This window comes from Tenrec ecaudatus, chromosome 4, assembly GCF_050624435.1.
Source record: "Tenrec ecaudatus isolate mTenEca1 chromosome 4, mTenEca1.hap1, whole genome shotgun sequence".
In the NCBI taxonomy this organism is placed as follows: Eukaryota; Metazoa; Chordata; class Mammalia; order Afrosoricida; family Tenrecidae; genus Tenrec; species Tenrec ecaudatus.
Genome location: NC_134533.1, coordinates 142311997 through 142328077, shown reverse-complemented (window position 1 = coordinate 142328077; position 16081 = coordinate 142311997). Strand labels below are relative to the sequence as shown.

Genomic DNA, 16081 nt, shown 5'->3' with positions numbered 1-16081 from the left:
ATTGGATATAAAATTGTTATCCTAGTTGCTCAGGATTTACCGCAGATCCACTCCACAAAATCCCCATTCCACTGCTTTCCCCACTCCACCACCCACTCCTTGTATTCTTAACGCCACCCTGGCCCCTCCCCCAGGTTCTTCCATTATCACGAATGCGCGGCTCGGTCAGACTTCAGCCCATATTGAGTTTGTACATTTTATCGGCCCATCTTTAGCACAGAATTAGGATTTTTCATAGTACAAAGCATTTCCAGGGATACGTAGTGAGATAGGCTTTACGGATCGGTACACCTGCCCAGCCCTTAAGTGCTTATTTATTTGGTTAAATATGGCATTATCTAGAAATACCTTTCAAGACTTGTTTGTGCCCAGGCTTTCTGAGCACCTGGAACCCATGCTTAAGATTTTCCAGTACAGAGAATAGCCAGATGCCCTCCCCTCCGAACCCCACCTCACAAGCAGTTGTTTCTCCCAAGTGACGACTTGTCATCCCTAAGTAAAAATAGTTTCCCAAGCCACCAGGGCTTTCACACATGGGCACCCAGGCCATCGTAGTCCGTTCCCTTCCCATGGTGAAGGTCCTGATCGAGCTTTAAGGAGCCGTGGTTACCAACTGGGCTGTAATCCCAAAAGGTCAGCAGTTGGAAACTACCAGCTGATCTGACAGACGGGGCTTTCGACTCCAGTAAACAGTTAGCATCTCTGAAACTCACGGGGCAGTTCTACCCTGCCCTGTAGGGTCACTTGAGTCGGCATCAACACAATGGAAGTGAGTTTGGTGGGGTTTGTTTTACTTTGTTTCATGAAGTGACTGACTAATGCCTGATTGAAGTCACCTGTAGCCAGCTGTGGGGGAAACCAGCCCCTTACGCTATCACGGGTCCGGTAAGCGCAATTGTACGGTTATGCTATCTAAAGATTATGGTAAAGTCATAGAGAATAAGAGAGATAGTAGAGAAGGTAAAATAAAGGAATCAGACACATTTCATGCTAACATGCTCACCTCCTGGGCTGCCATGATCTCTCCAGCCAGTTCCTCGCACACCTCAGGTGGAAGAGAGGGGAGGAGAGAGAGAGCTATTTATTTCTAACCAAGGCTTATATATCTTTTGGGGGCATGCAAACCCCGATTCCAGGTAAAGATATACGTCATAGGGAGGGGGTGATACAGTAGTGGCGGGGGTGATTTAGGGGTGCATACACAGTAGGAAGAGGAGGGATTAGGGATACATCTAAGGATGGGAGGATCTTAGATTCAGGATGGCAGCCTAACCTTGGATGTCACTGAGCTGGTTTGACCTGTTGTAAGCTCTCTAAGGGAACATGACTAGCCTATGAATAGGATGTAGGGTGTGAGTTCACCTGTGGTGGACCAAACTGTCCTCTGATTGCTCTGGGAGCAATCTCCACACCTTTGTGCTGGCACCAGCCTCTTAGGTTTGGCATATATTTGGGGGAGACAAGCTGGGGAAAAGGCCTTTTTATATCCCACAGCCAGTCAGCCAGCTGGTGTTTGACTTTTGCTGTAACTCAGAAAAGAAACAGTAGAAAACCCTCAGCAGTTTAATAGTATGATCATGATGATGCAGTGAATAAGAGGTATAGTGCCAAGAAACTTGGTTGGATCTTCGTGGGGAAGAGTTGGAGTCACAAGGGGCACACATTCTGTGGGTGGCCAAGGGATATATCATTAGCACAGAGGCCTGGGCCCGTGGGGCCCTGGGGAAGACAAACTCCATTTGCAGCATAAGGAGACGCTACTGGGCAGCTAGGGATTAGGAAGCAGCTTTGGGAAGAAGGGCTTACCTGTACTCAACTGGTTTTGAAACCAAGGCATTGTTCAAATATTAAGTATGTAGTGAGTGTGAACAGAGCCTTTTTTAAAAAAATCATTTCATTGGGGCTTATACAACTCTCATCACAATCCACACATACATCAATTGTGTAAAGCACACTTATATATTCATTGCCCTCATCATTCTCAAAACTCCCTTTCTGCTTGGGCTCCTGGAATCAGTTCCTCATTTTTCTTACCCCCACTCCCTCCCTACCGGCTTCCCTCTCCGTCATGACCCTTGGTAATTTATAAATTATTATTTCATCACATCTTACACTGCCCGGTGTCTCCCACTCCTCTGTTGCCCATCCCCCAGGGAGGAGGTTATATGTAGATCCTTGTAATCGGTTCCCCCTTGGTACCCACTCACCGCTGGTCCGGAGCCTTTCAAGAAATCCAGGGAAAGCGTTGCGTCTAAATAAGGTACTTGTCTCAGAACTGGAGTGGGAGGTGGGGCCGCTTGAGGAAAAGAACCCAGGGGGTGTGGCTAAGCAGAGCTCCGAGAAAAGTCCTGTTGATCCAGGTGAGAGGGCTTGAGCTTGAAGTACACTTCATTGTAACGAGTCCACAAAGAAGGGGGGGAAAGCAGTGAGGGTCTGAAGGCTTTTAATCAGAAGAGGCAAGTTTCGGCAACTTGGCCCAGCAAAGATGAAGTGGGTGCAGAAGGGTAAGGGCCTGAGGATGGCAGGAAGATTGGGGCCCCCCTGGGGGTGAGCCCATGGCTGGTCATGGCAGTAAGGGCCGGCCCCCAGCTGTGCTGACTGTACTCAGCACCAGCAGTTGGGGGTGCTGTTGGAGTCACAGCACGGGATTTGTGGCTGTGAAGGATGATGGCCATATCAGTGAGTGGCCGGAGAACAAGAAGGAAAGAAAATCTGTCTGGAGTGGAGGGTTGGAGCCCAGCACCCAGGTTAGGTGGACGGGGGCTAGGATCGAAAGAGTTGCTGTGTGTCAAGGGAAGGGGAGATTGGAATCAGTCCACGGTTGGGAGTAGATCCATGTGTGAGTCTTCTTTGTCATCTTGGAAACTGCAAAGCACCTTATTGAAAAGGATTATTTCTAACATGCAGCAGGAGTGTGGTCCCGTTTTTAATAGTTAATACTCTGCGCACTGCTGATTTCACCCCTTTTTCTCCTGTAGCAAAAGATCCTGAGATTCCCCACCCCCTCCCGTTCTGAGCTCTGTCTTCCAAATCCTCCCACTTTAGGTCAGTGACCCTCATCTTGGGCTCACTTGGGAAGCTTTAAAATATGTAGGTGCCTGGTCCCACACAAAGTTAGTGAATTTGGGTGAGAGCTTTTCTTTTGAGAACTTTTCAAAAAATTCCTCAGGTGGTTCCTTTTGTCAGGCAGCGTTCCAATCCATGGTCTCCCAAGTGAGCACAGGGGCTCCTCATAATGACTTACCCAGGATTCAACTATGGTTCGCTGGCCTCAGGACTTCCCCCCAGTGATGCTGCATTTCAAGTATGGCTACAAGCATGAGCTTGAACCCAGACAGCTCTCATCCCAGGCAAGCTCTCTATTACACTCACAAGTCCTACCAAAGGATGAAAATTACAGTTTGAGTTAATGTAGCTGAGGGGGCTTCAAAAAGTCTGGAGGAAACTAGAGTTTGCTCGAAGCCCCTCCTCATACAACACTGCTTTCCACAATGCCTGGCACCTGGAAATGCGCAATAAATAGTCGTTTTGCTAATGTTGGTAGTATGAGTGCAATAGTGCTTTGTACGAATAGGTACCAGCTGACTTTTAAAAAGAGGATTACAAAAGGTAAACTTAACCTCGTCTGTACACTTGATCTTGGTATGTCGAGGTTTAGTGGAGGAAGCGTGCAGGCGGTGGCTGCTTCGTGGTGGAAGGGCTTCGTGAGTGCGTGTAGCAGGGCCTGGCACTGCCCTGGAAGATGGCAAGGGCTCCTTTTCTTGTGGGGTAACTTGGCTTCCCTGTGCTTGGTAAGAAAGTGCTGCAGGTGGGTGGGTGTGTGTGTGTGGGGGGGTGGGCGGGCTCTGCCGGAGAGCGTCAGAGTTCATCTCAGGAAGGCCCAGGGACCTTGAAGGCGTCTGCCGGTCAAAGTTCCGCTGCGCTTTTCGCGTTCCCTGAAGACTGGATGCAACGCTCCTGCAATCTGTGCCATTTCCTCGCTGTTTCTTAGCGTGTTTTTCAGCAGTAACAACCATCACCTGCCCCTGTGCCTGCCCTTCTACTGGGCAGGGCTTTAGTGCGGCAGACCGTCCCTTCCGAGAGCGTCCTGCCCCACTGCAAGATCTTTGTCCCCGGTAAACACTTGTCTGAAACCACTGGAAACTTTCAGTGGACGTTAACATACTTGCGTTTGCAAGCAGTGAAGTTTGTCGTCTTCCTGTTGTTATTTATGCAGCATTAACCTTTTTCTCCAGATCATTGAGACTGAAAATATGATGGACCGAATTGTGACTGGCTTGTCTGAGTCTAGTGTCAAGGTGCGGTTAGCTGCCGTCAGGTATGAGCTTTCAATGGTCTGAATTAAAACCCCTTGCCATGTCTTTAACGCGTTTGCTTTCCGGACCTCTACTAGTAAGCGCAGAATCAAAACGTTGCTTGGAAGTCTGCTCAGGTGACTCCACACAGCATGTAGCATTATTTAACCCAGAACCTAAGCCTCCGAAGCCCATGAATTATTCTGAAGTAATTAAATTAACCATCTCCGTAGATAGACTTGAAGTGTACATTAGTATTTATGAAATGCCAAAAGAGTTTCCAAAGTGCCAGCTTCTTGTGAAGCTAATTTTGATTATTCTTTGTAGATGTCTGCACAGTTTATCCAGATCTGTGCAGCAGCTCCGAACCAGTTTCCAGGATCACGCCGTATGGAAACCTTTAATGAAGGTAAGAGGAAAGGCCAGCGAGGAGCGCAGTGGTCACAGAACCATTCGTGTGCTGCCGGAGACAGGAGCTGTCCTGCTCCTGGAAAGAGCCACAGTCTCGGGAGGCCACGGGCCGCTTCTACCCTGCCCGACAAGGCCGCTATGAGTCAAGCGGTCACTCGCTGGCTTTTGGTTTAGGTTTAGTTTTGATTTGTCAACTAAGATTACAGGGAGCCCTCCCCAGGTCTGTCCGTGGGTCTGATTCCCATACCCCCGCATTTCGAACAAGTTCCTCCTCAGATCTTATCACCTGAAACACCTGGGTGTGGTGGGGTGTTTATTACTACACCTAAGACTGCGAGTCAGGGGATGAATCAGCCATTTACTAGGGTAGCCAGTTGTTCCTAGTCTATTGGAAATCCCTGATAGTTTTCAGAGGCAGCTATGTCTCATTTTCGTTATTTCCCTGTTTCTTTGTCCCAAAATACCTTTCTTTTAAAAGTCTTAGATCATCTCTTGGGGACTCCCCTACCCCTCCCTTCGCAAAATGGTCTGGAGCAAGTCTGTTTTCATTGAGTCTTAGAGGACACATCAAGTAGGTGTTTACAGGGTTGTCATTTGATAAGTCACACAGAGACATAGATCAACTTGGTCTCTGGTCCCAGCTTATATTTTAGTTGATAGTATTGTTTTGTTTTTTGCTTTGTCTTGAGCACCTGCAGTATGCTAATTAAGCAAAGTCTTCCAGCACAAGGAAGCGATAAAAAATACTGTCCTGTGGCACTCTTACCCTCGGCCCACAGCCTCAAGGGAGAGTAGGGCTCAGCTCAGCTCACAGGGGCCTAATCCTGTGCCTTACTCGCAGTCGGTTGTGGATCAGTTGTGATCCATCTTGTTTTGTTTGGCTAATTTTTGGAAATAGATCACCAAGCATTTCTCCCTGCTCCCATCTTGCCCGGGAGGCTCCACTGAAACCTGTTTAATGCCAGAATTAGGCAAACCTTCTCTGGCTCACACCAAAGAAAACCTTGATCTCCGCATGGAAGGGGAGAATTCTGCCACTGAACCACCACTGTCCGCAGGTTAGAGTGTTCTGAGGTGCTGTCTGTCAAGTTGGTTCCACCCACGTGGTTGGCGGCCCTGTGGGCAAGAGCACACAGTACTGCCAGACCCTGTGCCACCAGCCACTGTGTGTCTGAGCCCATTGCTGCAGCACAGTGCCTAACAGCTTCAGGAGGTCTTCCTTTTTCCACCGACCCTCTGCCAAGCATGACGTCCTTCTCCTGGGGTGTGCCTGAAGTGCCTAAGACGGCTTCTCCGCATTCTAGCTGTCCTTCCTCTCATCCTGTTAAAGTAGAGGCATTCAGGGAGGGGGGTGGCGGGGGTCGACATCAGGGGCGCCTTCAGAAAGAAAGAATAAAATGTAAGCTTTGAAAAAGCAAAGGGGAGGCAGGTAACTGTTTCAGGGAGGGGAGGAGAATAAGCAGAAGTAACAGAGCACACACAGGACACAAGTGCTGCCCCACCTCGGCCTGAGTGTAGTGACGCACAGCACCAGGCATGGAGGCCCCGCCTAGAACTGGCATGCTGAGCGTCGTCGGTCCCAGAGTGAGGTTCCTCTCTGAGGGGGCGTGACTGACTGGTGTGGTAAAGGTGGTAGGCAGTAAGTAGGTAAGGAAATAAAATGTGATGCTGGAGAGGTTTCGTTGTAATGAGTGACAGGACTGTGTGTGTGATTCGGGGGCTGTCAGGTGGCGCCGAGGTCTCCTCATCCAAAATAGGACACTTCCTTGAGAGTTCAAGTTTCTCTGATTTCTTGCCCTCCTGGGGCCCTGCTGGAGCAGCCCAGAGCATCCAGCTGCAGTCACTGGTGACTCCTGACGCTTCCCTCTCTTTGACCACAAAGGGTAGATGTCAGTCCTTTGGAGTATTTCCTTCCCTTCACTTTGTAATTCTTGTATTTTAACTTGGAGACTTCAGAATTGCTTTCACTGGGAAACATAAATGCCCGTTTGCTGTCCTCTTGCTCCCTGAGCCCAGGTAAGAGCCCCACATCTAAGAAAAATAGATTCCATTACCCATCTCCTCACTCTTTGGCTACAACCTCATTGCATTTTTATATCAAGATTTTTTTTAAGTGTTCTCTGTTTGTTTCTGGAGAAATAACACCCATTTCATCAGGTGCCATTTTCTCTAATGACGTATACAAGGGGATACACCCCCCAAAAAAAAACTGGAATTTTTTCCAAAGCTATATGTTTAATTTTCTTTTACAAAACAACCTTATCACCTTCAAAGTACTCTCCATTACACTTAATACTTTTGTCAAATCTGCTATTCCATTCTTGGAAACATTTTTCAGACTCATCTGTTTGAATGGCTGACACCACCTCCCTCATTTTTTTCTTCACCTCTTCTATGTTGTCAAATCGCTGTCCATTCATGTCTCTCTGCATTTGCAAAAACAAAAAAGTTGCGGAGAGCAAAGTCCGGTGAATAAGATGCGAGGAACAAGAGAGGAATGCTGGTTTTTGCCAAAAACTGACACACTCATAGCCGTGCGAGCAGGCATATTGTCGTGGCATAACTAGTCCCACATCTTCGACAATTCAGGCTTTTTTTGTCGCACACTGTTACACAATCTTTTCAGAGCCTCCAAAGAGAAAGCTTGATGGACAGTCTGACCTGGTAGAAGGAACTCCAAATGCACTAAAGTTGACATTCTTGTCCTTCTGGAAAATTGACCAGCGTCCAGAATGAGGTTTGTTATCAATTGACATTTCACTTTTTTTGAAAAGCGAAAGCCACTCATACACTTGGGTCTTTTCCATAGCTCCGTCTTTGTAAGCTGTGTTCAATGTAACAACAGTTTCTGCAGCATTTTTCCTGGGCAGGAAACAGAATTTCACAGCCGCACACTGTTCTCTTAAATCGGCCATCACAAAAATGGTTCCTGCAGAACTGCTTATATGAAAATACTCACTGTGACCAGAGAGAACCTTCCCAGGCGATGCCACTGGGTGCACTAACTCAGAGCAAGTCGCTCAGTGCTCACTTAACAGGAAAATGCATACGCATACTATGAAAGTTCTGCTCCGCCCAGCACAGTTCTGTTTATTTTAGGGTAACACCTTGTAGATCAGAAATAGGGCAGCATGTGGTTTCTAACTAACTCTACCAGGGGAAGGTCTGCTGAGCAAACAAGACGAACTGTGTGTAGGGAAACGCACTATCAACCAGTTTTCTGGTCTTTTAAAGTAGGACTTAAAGCCTGGAAGTAATCATATCACTTAAGATTCTCTAGGGTTCCCCTAGCTCAAAGGTTGTTGGCATAACTGCTGATTTTTCCCCTTTACCTTTCCGTATTTATAACTGTCAGGAAGCAAACCCCTGGAAAATAAATATTTGCCTTTAGTTAAAATTTTCATTTTGGTAATTTTTGTCCCTGGTTTGGTGAAATTGCTGTAGGTCATATTACATGTTGACTTCTGAATTTACGTCTTATATTGTAGTGAGTGAATGTTTTTAAGAAATTCATCTTTCTATGTTAATCTAAAATTTCATAAATCAATTTGTGCAAGCAATTAGTAATATTTTAAATAGAATCATGTCAACCAAAGCAATTTTTACATGTTTTCAAGTCTTGGAAGTCCCTCACTTATATTAAGCAATGATTCTACATAGTGTAATTTTGGAAAATGGTTATTTCTTTTATTCACAAACATTTATTGAGCATCCATGATTCTTAGTAACTAGGGTTGTGTCAGGCCAGGATTAGTTAGCTCTCAGGAATCTCAATGCTACTTTCTCAAAGGATTTGAACAGTGTAGAGAGTTAGGATCCTAAAAAGGTTACAGGCAATGACTAAGAGCTCAAAGGAGATGAGGGTGACTTCTGACTGGCAGGGTTGTAAGGAAGCTTCCAGAACAGGATGGCCTTAAAGCATGGGTTGGGAGTATGTCTACCCACCGAGATGTAGGGATGGAAAGGAAGGCTGAGCAGGGTCTTTGTGGGGTTGCAGCAGACAGAGGTCTGCACTCTTAGTAGATGTAACTTGATCTCTGTCTACTAGCCAATACTCAGAAGGACTAATAGCAAATCAGTTCTTTTACTGTGTAATTTTTGCTATTTTTTTTTCACTTGGAAGTTTTAGAATTGATTTAGTTGAACAAAGGAGATCATTTATTGAATTAGCAATCGTTTTTGTGATGGTCTCTTTCAATTTGCATACCTTAGCTCCTAGGGTTTCTTTTAGAATAATAATCCCGATTAATCTGATCCCAAATGTGAAGATTTTGTGAAGGACCACTGCACATAAGTGGTGGTACTTAGGCAGCCTTCTCTTTTGGAATCTAGCAGGAAGAGGTTCTCATCATAGCTAGTATGGCCTCTCCTCACTTAGCAATGTGATTAGTTTCCAATGCCCTGGTTATTAGGCGAAAGTTGTCATCGATGGAGAATGAAGGATGACCACATCAGATGGCAAAATGGCAGGTGACTGCATCATTACATAACCAGACACGTGCTCTGTCCTTAGACCTGTGACAACACGCTGTCAGACACTTTGCTAGTCATGTAAAGACAGACTTAAAACCCAGCCGTAATCATCGCCACAGCCAAGTTAGCACGTTACCCGTCACGACCAGCATCTCTCTACCCTTGGGTCGTGCGTCTGTTTCTACTGCAGGCAAAAATGCAAAGGGTCAGATACGTTGCCGAGTGAGGAGTGGGTGTCATGACATCTGTGGTCATGCTTGTTGAGCTCAGCGCAAATCCGTGGCAGTTAGTTTACTGTGTACCTCACGTGAGCCCGACACTGTGCTTGATAACAACCATGGCAACAATTACAAATTTTTAAATTTCCACTTAGTAATAAGGTATCATTTCTTTTATTAGGTAACTCTTATACCATCACAGTGAAGTACAGCACTCCTCATTTATCAATATGCTACATTCCAAAGACCGGAGCTTTATGAGAAATCAGTCTTATGTGAGAATGTGCGAGTTGAGGGCCATGCCTAACTGATCTTCAGTGCTGGTATTCCCATCCCTCCCCTCAGGTGCCCCCAACACATTTACCTACTAGCACCCCACCCCAGCCCACCCCTGCTTTCTGCCACTGCATCTTTCCCAACACTGTGCAGCCCCTGGGGGTAGGGGTGGTAGTGTGGTGGTTAGATCCTGCTCACCCTGAGGGAGGACCCCACTCACCCTCCATCTGTCCTGGTGCAATAGCCCTGCAAAGCCCTCTTCTCCCCCACTTTCCACCTCGCCAGAACCTTTAAGACCTCCACTAGCTCCCCCTGCCCACCTGCAATCTCATGTCATCCTATTGACACCTTGCACTCTGGGTAGACAGAGACAGCAGATGAATGGGAGAAGCTGTCCTCCCTGAGACCCAGTCACTAGGGTTTCTGGTATATTGTCAGAGTTTTTGGTGTACTGTTTTGAGTGCCTGAGGAGGGTGCCCTTGGCCTAGTCATGGTCCTATAGGGCGCAGAGCATAGGAGAATTTTGTCAGAGTTGTCATAAATGCAAATTGTTGGATAAGGAGATAGTCGACAAGTAAGGAGTAGGTATACTTCCTGTGGTTCTCATTTGGCAGCTGAGAAAATCTCGTAACCATTGAGTGATTGGTTGAGAAGAGCCCTGGTGACAGTGGTTAAGTGCTTGGCTGGCTACAAACTGGAAGGTTGGTGGTTCAAACTTAGCAGCTGTTCTCGGGGCAGGAAGATGTGGCTGCCGGCATTCGTAAATTCACAACCTGGGAAACCCTTTGAGGCAGTTCTAGGTCTGCTCTGTCCTGTAACACCACTGCGAGTTGGAATTCAGTTGTTTAGTGTTGTTTGGCTGTTGTTGAAATTTAAACCCAGACAATCTATGCCTTTAACTGCCACGTTGTGCTGCTTCTCTTATTACGAAGAGGTTAAGAAATGTTATTCCACATCCTGAGGTCCTGTTCACCTTATTGCCCCTTTGTGCAGTCTTGCAACCCATCTGGGCGCTCGTGCAAACAAGCCTTTGGCATCAGAAAGCCTCAAACTGTAGGCCAGTTCTGCACTTGCGTAAGTGGTCTGACTCGATGACTTTTCACAGAGAGCACTCCTCCCCCTCCCTCCCGACAGTGTCTCGGTTGCTTCTGGCAGTCACCTGCCAACTGGAAGTGGGCTGGAGCTTCTCCTGCAAAGTAGACGTGAGGGTCCTACTCGGTCCTAATCAGAGCAGGAAGTCAGGTGGGTCTTGGCTTCATCTCTGGGAGCAGGAATTGGAAAGATAAATGGTCTTGTTCTCATTGATTCTTATGATCACGCCTCCATGGTTCCCAGCCATTAATAGTATCCCTTTTTCCATCCCATAGGTTTTACAAAATGCACCAGATGAAATCCTAGTCGTAGCATCATCGATGCTATGTAATCTGCTTCTTGAATTTTCTCCAAGCAAAGAGGTTAGTATTGGTTTTGCCTGATCCAGCTAGAGCTGAAACACTTGCACAGTTGGTGGCACTGAAATGTGTGGTTCGAGTTTGAAAACATCTGAATTATTTGAGTCTTTTTACTTTTTTCAGGAAAATTGTTCATGTTTTAATACAGCTATCATGCCTTCTCCCTCGTAGGTTCAGCCTCTTTAAAGATATTGCAGTTTATACTTAAAAATAATTATACAAATAATAGATCATTCTCATACTATGTTTACTAAAGAACAGACCAGACGAAGGCTCTCTTTTGTAAGTCAGGATTATAAATTGCTTCCAGGAATGTAAATGCTGGTTATGGAGAATAACTTTTTTTTTAATATTCACAGTAGTTTGTGGAAGGATGAAGTGTGGAGATAATTTCCCTTTTCTGTGTTTTTTGAAATACTTGGAAATATGTTACTTTTGAAATAGAGCAAACTAAAACTTAATTTCAAAGGAAAAGGGAGAAAACCCTTTGGTTAGCTTTATCATCATGTCGCTTTATCTCTGATTTACCCAATTTCCAACTGAGGTTTAGCTACTTTACATACATTGCACAGTCCTGTTTTTGTCAACTTTCCTTTCTGTGGTAACAATACTTGCAGACTCGGGTTGGCAATTAAGACGGCAGTACTAATGCGCTAGAGGCTCTGAAAGCAAAAATCTTGGGACAAGAGGACCAAGACTGGTGGTTCTCTGAAGGAAGCTGGTGGCCAGGCTCATGGCCTCTGGTTGCAGCCACTGCAACACTGTCCGTCATCCTAAAGAACCTTCTGGCTAGCTCACAAGCTCTCTGGTCTCCCTTCAGAATTATCAGAGTTTGGTTAGGAAACACTCAGGTATCAGGCTCCATAGGAGGGAGGGCAATCTGGGTACAGTACTGGCTTTTACACTAAAAAGAAACCAGCTGGATCCAGAAGTGGGAGGGGGGAAATGCTATAAGAACATGTTTAGACCATTTGACAAAATTGGAACACGAACTGTGGGTTAGATTAACGTATTGTTTCACTGCTAACTGCTGAATGTTGTAACTACACCGTGGTCATCTAAGAGAATATCCTTGTTCTTCAGATGTGTACAGCAAAGCACTTAACGGTAATGACTATGGAGAGGGGATTTGGTATGTGCAATCGGATAAGAGAAATAAAGTGGGCATGCATGTATTGAGCAAGAGATAATGGTAAAGCCAGTATTGTAAAAATGTTAAAAATGAGTGAATCTGGGAAAATGATATGTGGGAATGCCTTATATTATCTTAAAAATTACATTTTTTACAAGTAAATGAATGTACACTATTCCCCTTCCTTCTTGAAATGTACTGTCATTTTTCTCTGTATACCAGTCTGAATTGCATAAGACAGCTCTAGAACCTTCTTGGATAGCCTTTCGGCTTTCTTCAGTAATAACATCTTAGTCCTCTGAAGTTTGGTTGTTTGGAATATTGCCAAAACTCATTCCCGACCCTAAGGTGCTCAGGGCAAAGCCCATGTTTCAAGTGTACGGTGCAGTGGGACAGTGAAAGTTCAATATTGCACTGTTGTGCGATAATTCTAAGGGATGAAATCAGCGTGTTTGGAATAATAAGACTTGGAAGGAGGATGATTTGGGTATCAAAGTTCCATTCTATGTTGTCACTAAACCAGCCACGTTGCTTCATAGTCACACCTGTGAACAACTCCTGGGACAGGAGCAAGCAGAGCAGGGAGGGCCAGTCTCAGTGGGTGGAGAGATGAGCGTGGGAAGGGTGAGATGGGAGCCAGAGGGCCGGAGAGTGTCTGTGAATGCACAGGTGATAGGAATGTCTCCTAGCCATGAGTTATGTCTCCAGGAGGACGACGGGAGGAAATGAGAGATCATTCGTTTTGTGTGGAGGTTTTGTGAGTTGTCCCTACCCTTTGTAAGGCCCCCCTAGTTACTTTGTTTCTTGAAAGAAGCCTGGATGGGCGGCACTCTGGAGTGCAGAGATCACAGAGTGCCGGCCTGTCTGCACCTCTCCCCCCAAACCAGACTCTAAAGCTGTGTTCTTTCCTTTCTAATCACAGCCAATTTTAGAATCAGGAGCTGTAGAGCTGCTTTGTGGATTAACTCAGAGTGAAAACCCTGCTTTACGAGTGAATGGAATTTGGGCTCTAATGGTACGTTTCGCCTTTCCTATACCTTGTCATTTACAACGAGAATGCAGATGTTATCCATGCTAGATCTAAAGAATGTGTTCTTTCTATTTTGACCTGCTGTTCTAGTGACCCTGGACTTGGAAGGCTCATTGTTCAGCTTTTAGATTCCATTGTAATGTAAGCGAGTTGCTCGGCCCTGTGCGCCTCAGTTCTCCTGTGCTTTGGAAGGAAAGTAGACAGGTGTTGAAGTTGGACTTGTCCAGCTTTCGGAGGCACGTTTCCCTTAACTTGAGCTGTTTGTGTGCGCCCCTGGCTGGTGCGGTGAACCCGGTCAGAAGTACCTGGGAACACAGACCTGGCCATCGCCTTTGGAAAGACGCTAGCCTCAAAAAGCCTGTGGAATAGTTCTCTCTCCTCCCCAGCTTGCTGTGAGGCGGAATCGCCTCGGAGGTCAATAGCAACAACAGTCCACTTTGCATGAGTCCTGGTAGCCAAACTCAACTGCTGACCTTTGGATTGGTGGCTTGAAAGAAAGGCCTGGCAGTCTACCTGTGAAAAACCAGCCTTGCGAACCCATGGAGCACAGTTCTAGTCCGACAGACACAGGCTCACCGGGAGTCCGTGCAAAGGAAGCTGGTTTTGTCAGGGAGCGGGGGAGTTTGTTTTGCTTTATTTTTCTAAAACCTACATTCCAAAGCATTTTTAAGTCTCTTTTACGTCTGGGTCTTTAGACACCTAGCCCAGCACGCTCTCCACTTTGCCATGTTGCTTTGCATTACTAGGCACCTTGATTGCTGATATGTCTTAGCATCTTAACTAACGTACAAGTTCCCAAAGGAAAAGGTCCTTTGATCTTTATAACAACTTTATAAGAGTAGTGTGACCATATTGTAGAGATTAGACAGCAATTTAATAACATGCCCAAGGTAACAGAATTAATGCCTAAATGAACAGAATTAGTGCCTAAGTGTTTAATCATTTCTAAAGAATGCCTATTACATAGTGTGTGATAATCTAGAGTTGAAAAGTACAGAACTATTAGGAGACAGTTTTTTTTTAAATGTTATTGAAACTGAAACTGGTGTAGTCCTACAGAGCATTTAAAAGCACGATTCTAGTAGCTATAGTTTAATGCGCTTTTTTCTTCTACGTGCCAGGAAAAAGCGCTTTATGAGTATTTGTCATTTCTAATTTTTATTTTGTTATATTTTAGTGTTTTATGTTATTTTGGTATATATCTACCTTGAAAATGGAAAACTGGGACCCAAGAAGTTTAAATGAATTGCCTCCCAACTAATAGGGGATGGAAATGGGATCGGAACCCATCCCCTAACCTTTGTTCTTTCCCCTGCCCGGCCCGTGCGCTCCTTGCTCTCCTGATACCAGCTTCTATGAAATCACTGATCTCACAGTTGTTACCCCCTTCATGTTACATGAGCTTGTAGCACTAACTTTTCTTAACTTTCTCTGGACTTGACCGTTTTCACTTCACTTTTGACTTTGCCTCTTTTTCAACCTCTTGCTCAGGGGACGTTCCCCCACAGTTCAACTCCTGGTTTCCAAGCCCCTCACACTGCCCACCTCCCAGGACTTTGTGTACTTTGTCGATTTCAGCTCCCTCTAATAGAAGGGCTGTCTTCACATCTCCATGTCTGCCACTTAAATCACTTCGCTTGAGAGCCCCCTGGCACACACAATCTTAATAATAAACATTGAACTTATCATCCTGTTCCTTAAACCCCTATTGTCTTATTCCCATCAGTTTTCATATCACCAGCTGTGTGGTCACTGTCTGCGAAAGATAAAACCTTGGAATGCTCTGTTGATACCCAGCCCAGCACGCTTTCTCTGCCACATTGCTTTGCATCCGTGTGTGCCTTGATTGCTCATATGTCTTAGCACTGTAACAAACATGTAAGTTCCCAGTGGACAAGAATATGATGTCCCATGACATAATTATAAGAAGCTTTGAGTTTGCAGCAGGTTTTATACCAAAAGCTGATTTGTTAAGTGTTATTTGCAATTTTCAGGGGGTTTGTGCTTCAGAAATGTGATCCTTCTCTTGGTGTTCAGCTGGGCTCATCCACAATGTTTTAACCTCTGACCCAGGGAGAGGTTGTGTGTGATCTGTCCTGGCTGTGTTCAGTACCTAATATAATATTGCGAACCCATCAGTCTTGTAGTGTGGGCGAAGCTACGACTAGCCCCCAGCTTACTTCTGAATCATCCTTAGAGTGCATGGCACAACAGAGTTGTTAATATGCCATCTGGAAAAACTTTAATTGAAAAAAATAGTCATTCTGTTTTTAAAATTCACAAAGGCAACTCGATATCTACAAAAAGGAATTGTGTTTATTTGGAATGCTTTGCTTATCTGAGAAATCTTTAGATACTCAAATGCCCACATCAGAAAGCAGTTACGGTTTTATTCTTGTATAACTACAGCTAAGAGTGACTTTTACCTTTCTTGACTAGAGGTGGGGGTACCTTTTTCTGTCGAGGGCCATTTGGCTATTTATGACATCAATCTTAGGCCACACTGGTCCAGCATTTTATCAACTCAGCCCCAATGTGATGTCTGGACCCGCTTCTCTTTGGTGAGGCGTGTGATGTCAGCTGACGTTGATGGTTTTGCCGGCGGTCTACGACCCAAGGGCTGGATGCTCCCCACCTCTGCTGTAGACTAACTTCGTTCCTGAACTTACCTGGCCTACCGCCCCCTTCTCAGGGGAAAAAACCAGGCCATGGCGATGCAACGCTTCTGTGCTGCAGCCCGTGCTCCATGGTAAAACGTAGGCGTTGCTGTCAAAGCCCCCTGGACTGTCCCGGCG

The 16081-nt window shown here is 45.6% G+C and overlaps 1 protein-coding gene across 8 annotated transcripts in view; it reads left to right on the top strand.

The window, feature by feature from the left end:
• The window catches only part of ARMC8 (armadillo repeat containing 8), a 142277-nt gene that overhangs the window by 104796 nt on the left and 21400 nt on the right, over positions 1-16081 (top strand). For all 8 annotated transcript variants that reach the window (XM_075546866.1, XM_075546861.1, XM_075546864.1 and 5 more), the window contains 4 exons: positions 4236-4318; positions 4623-4704; positions 11041-11127; positions 13179-13271. In XM_075546866.1, the coding sequence (XP_075402981.1) occupies positions 4236-4318; positions 4623-4704; positions 11041-11127; positions 13179-13271 (345 nt within the window). The remainder of the gene's footprint in view (positions 1-4235; positions 4319-4622; positions 4705-11040; positions 11128-13178; positions 13272-16081) is intronic.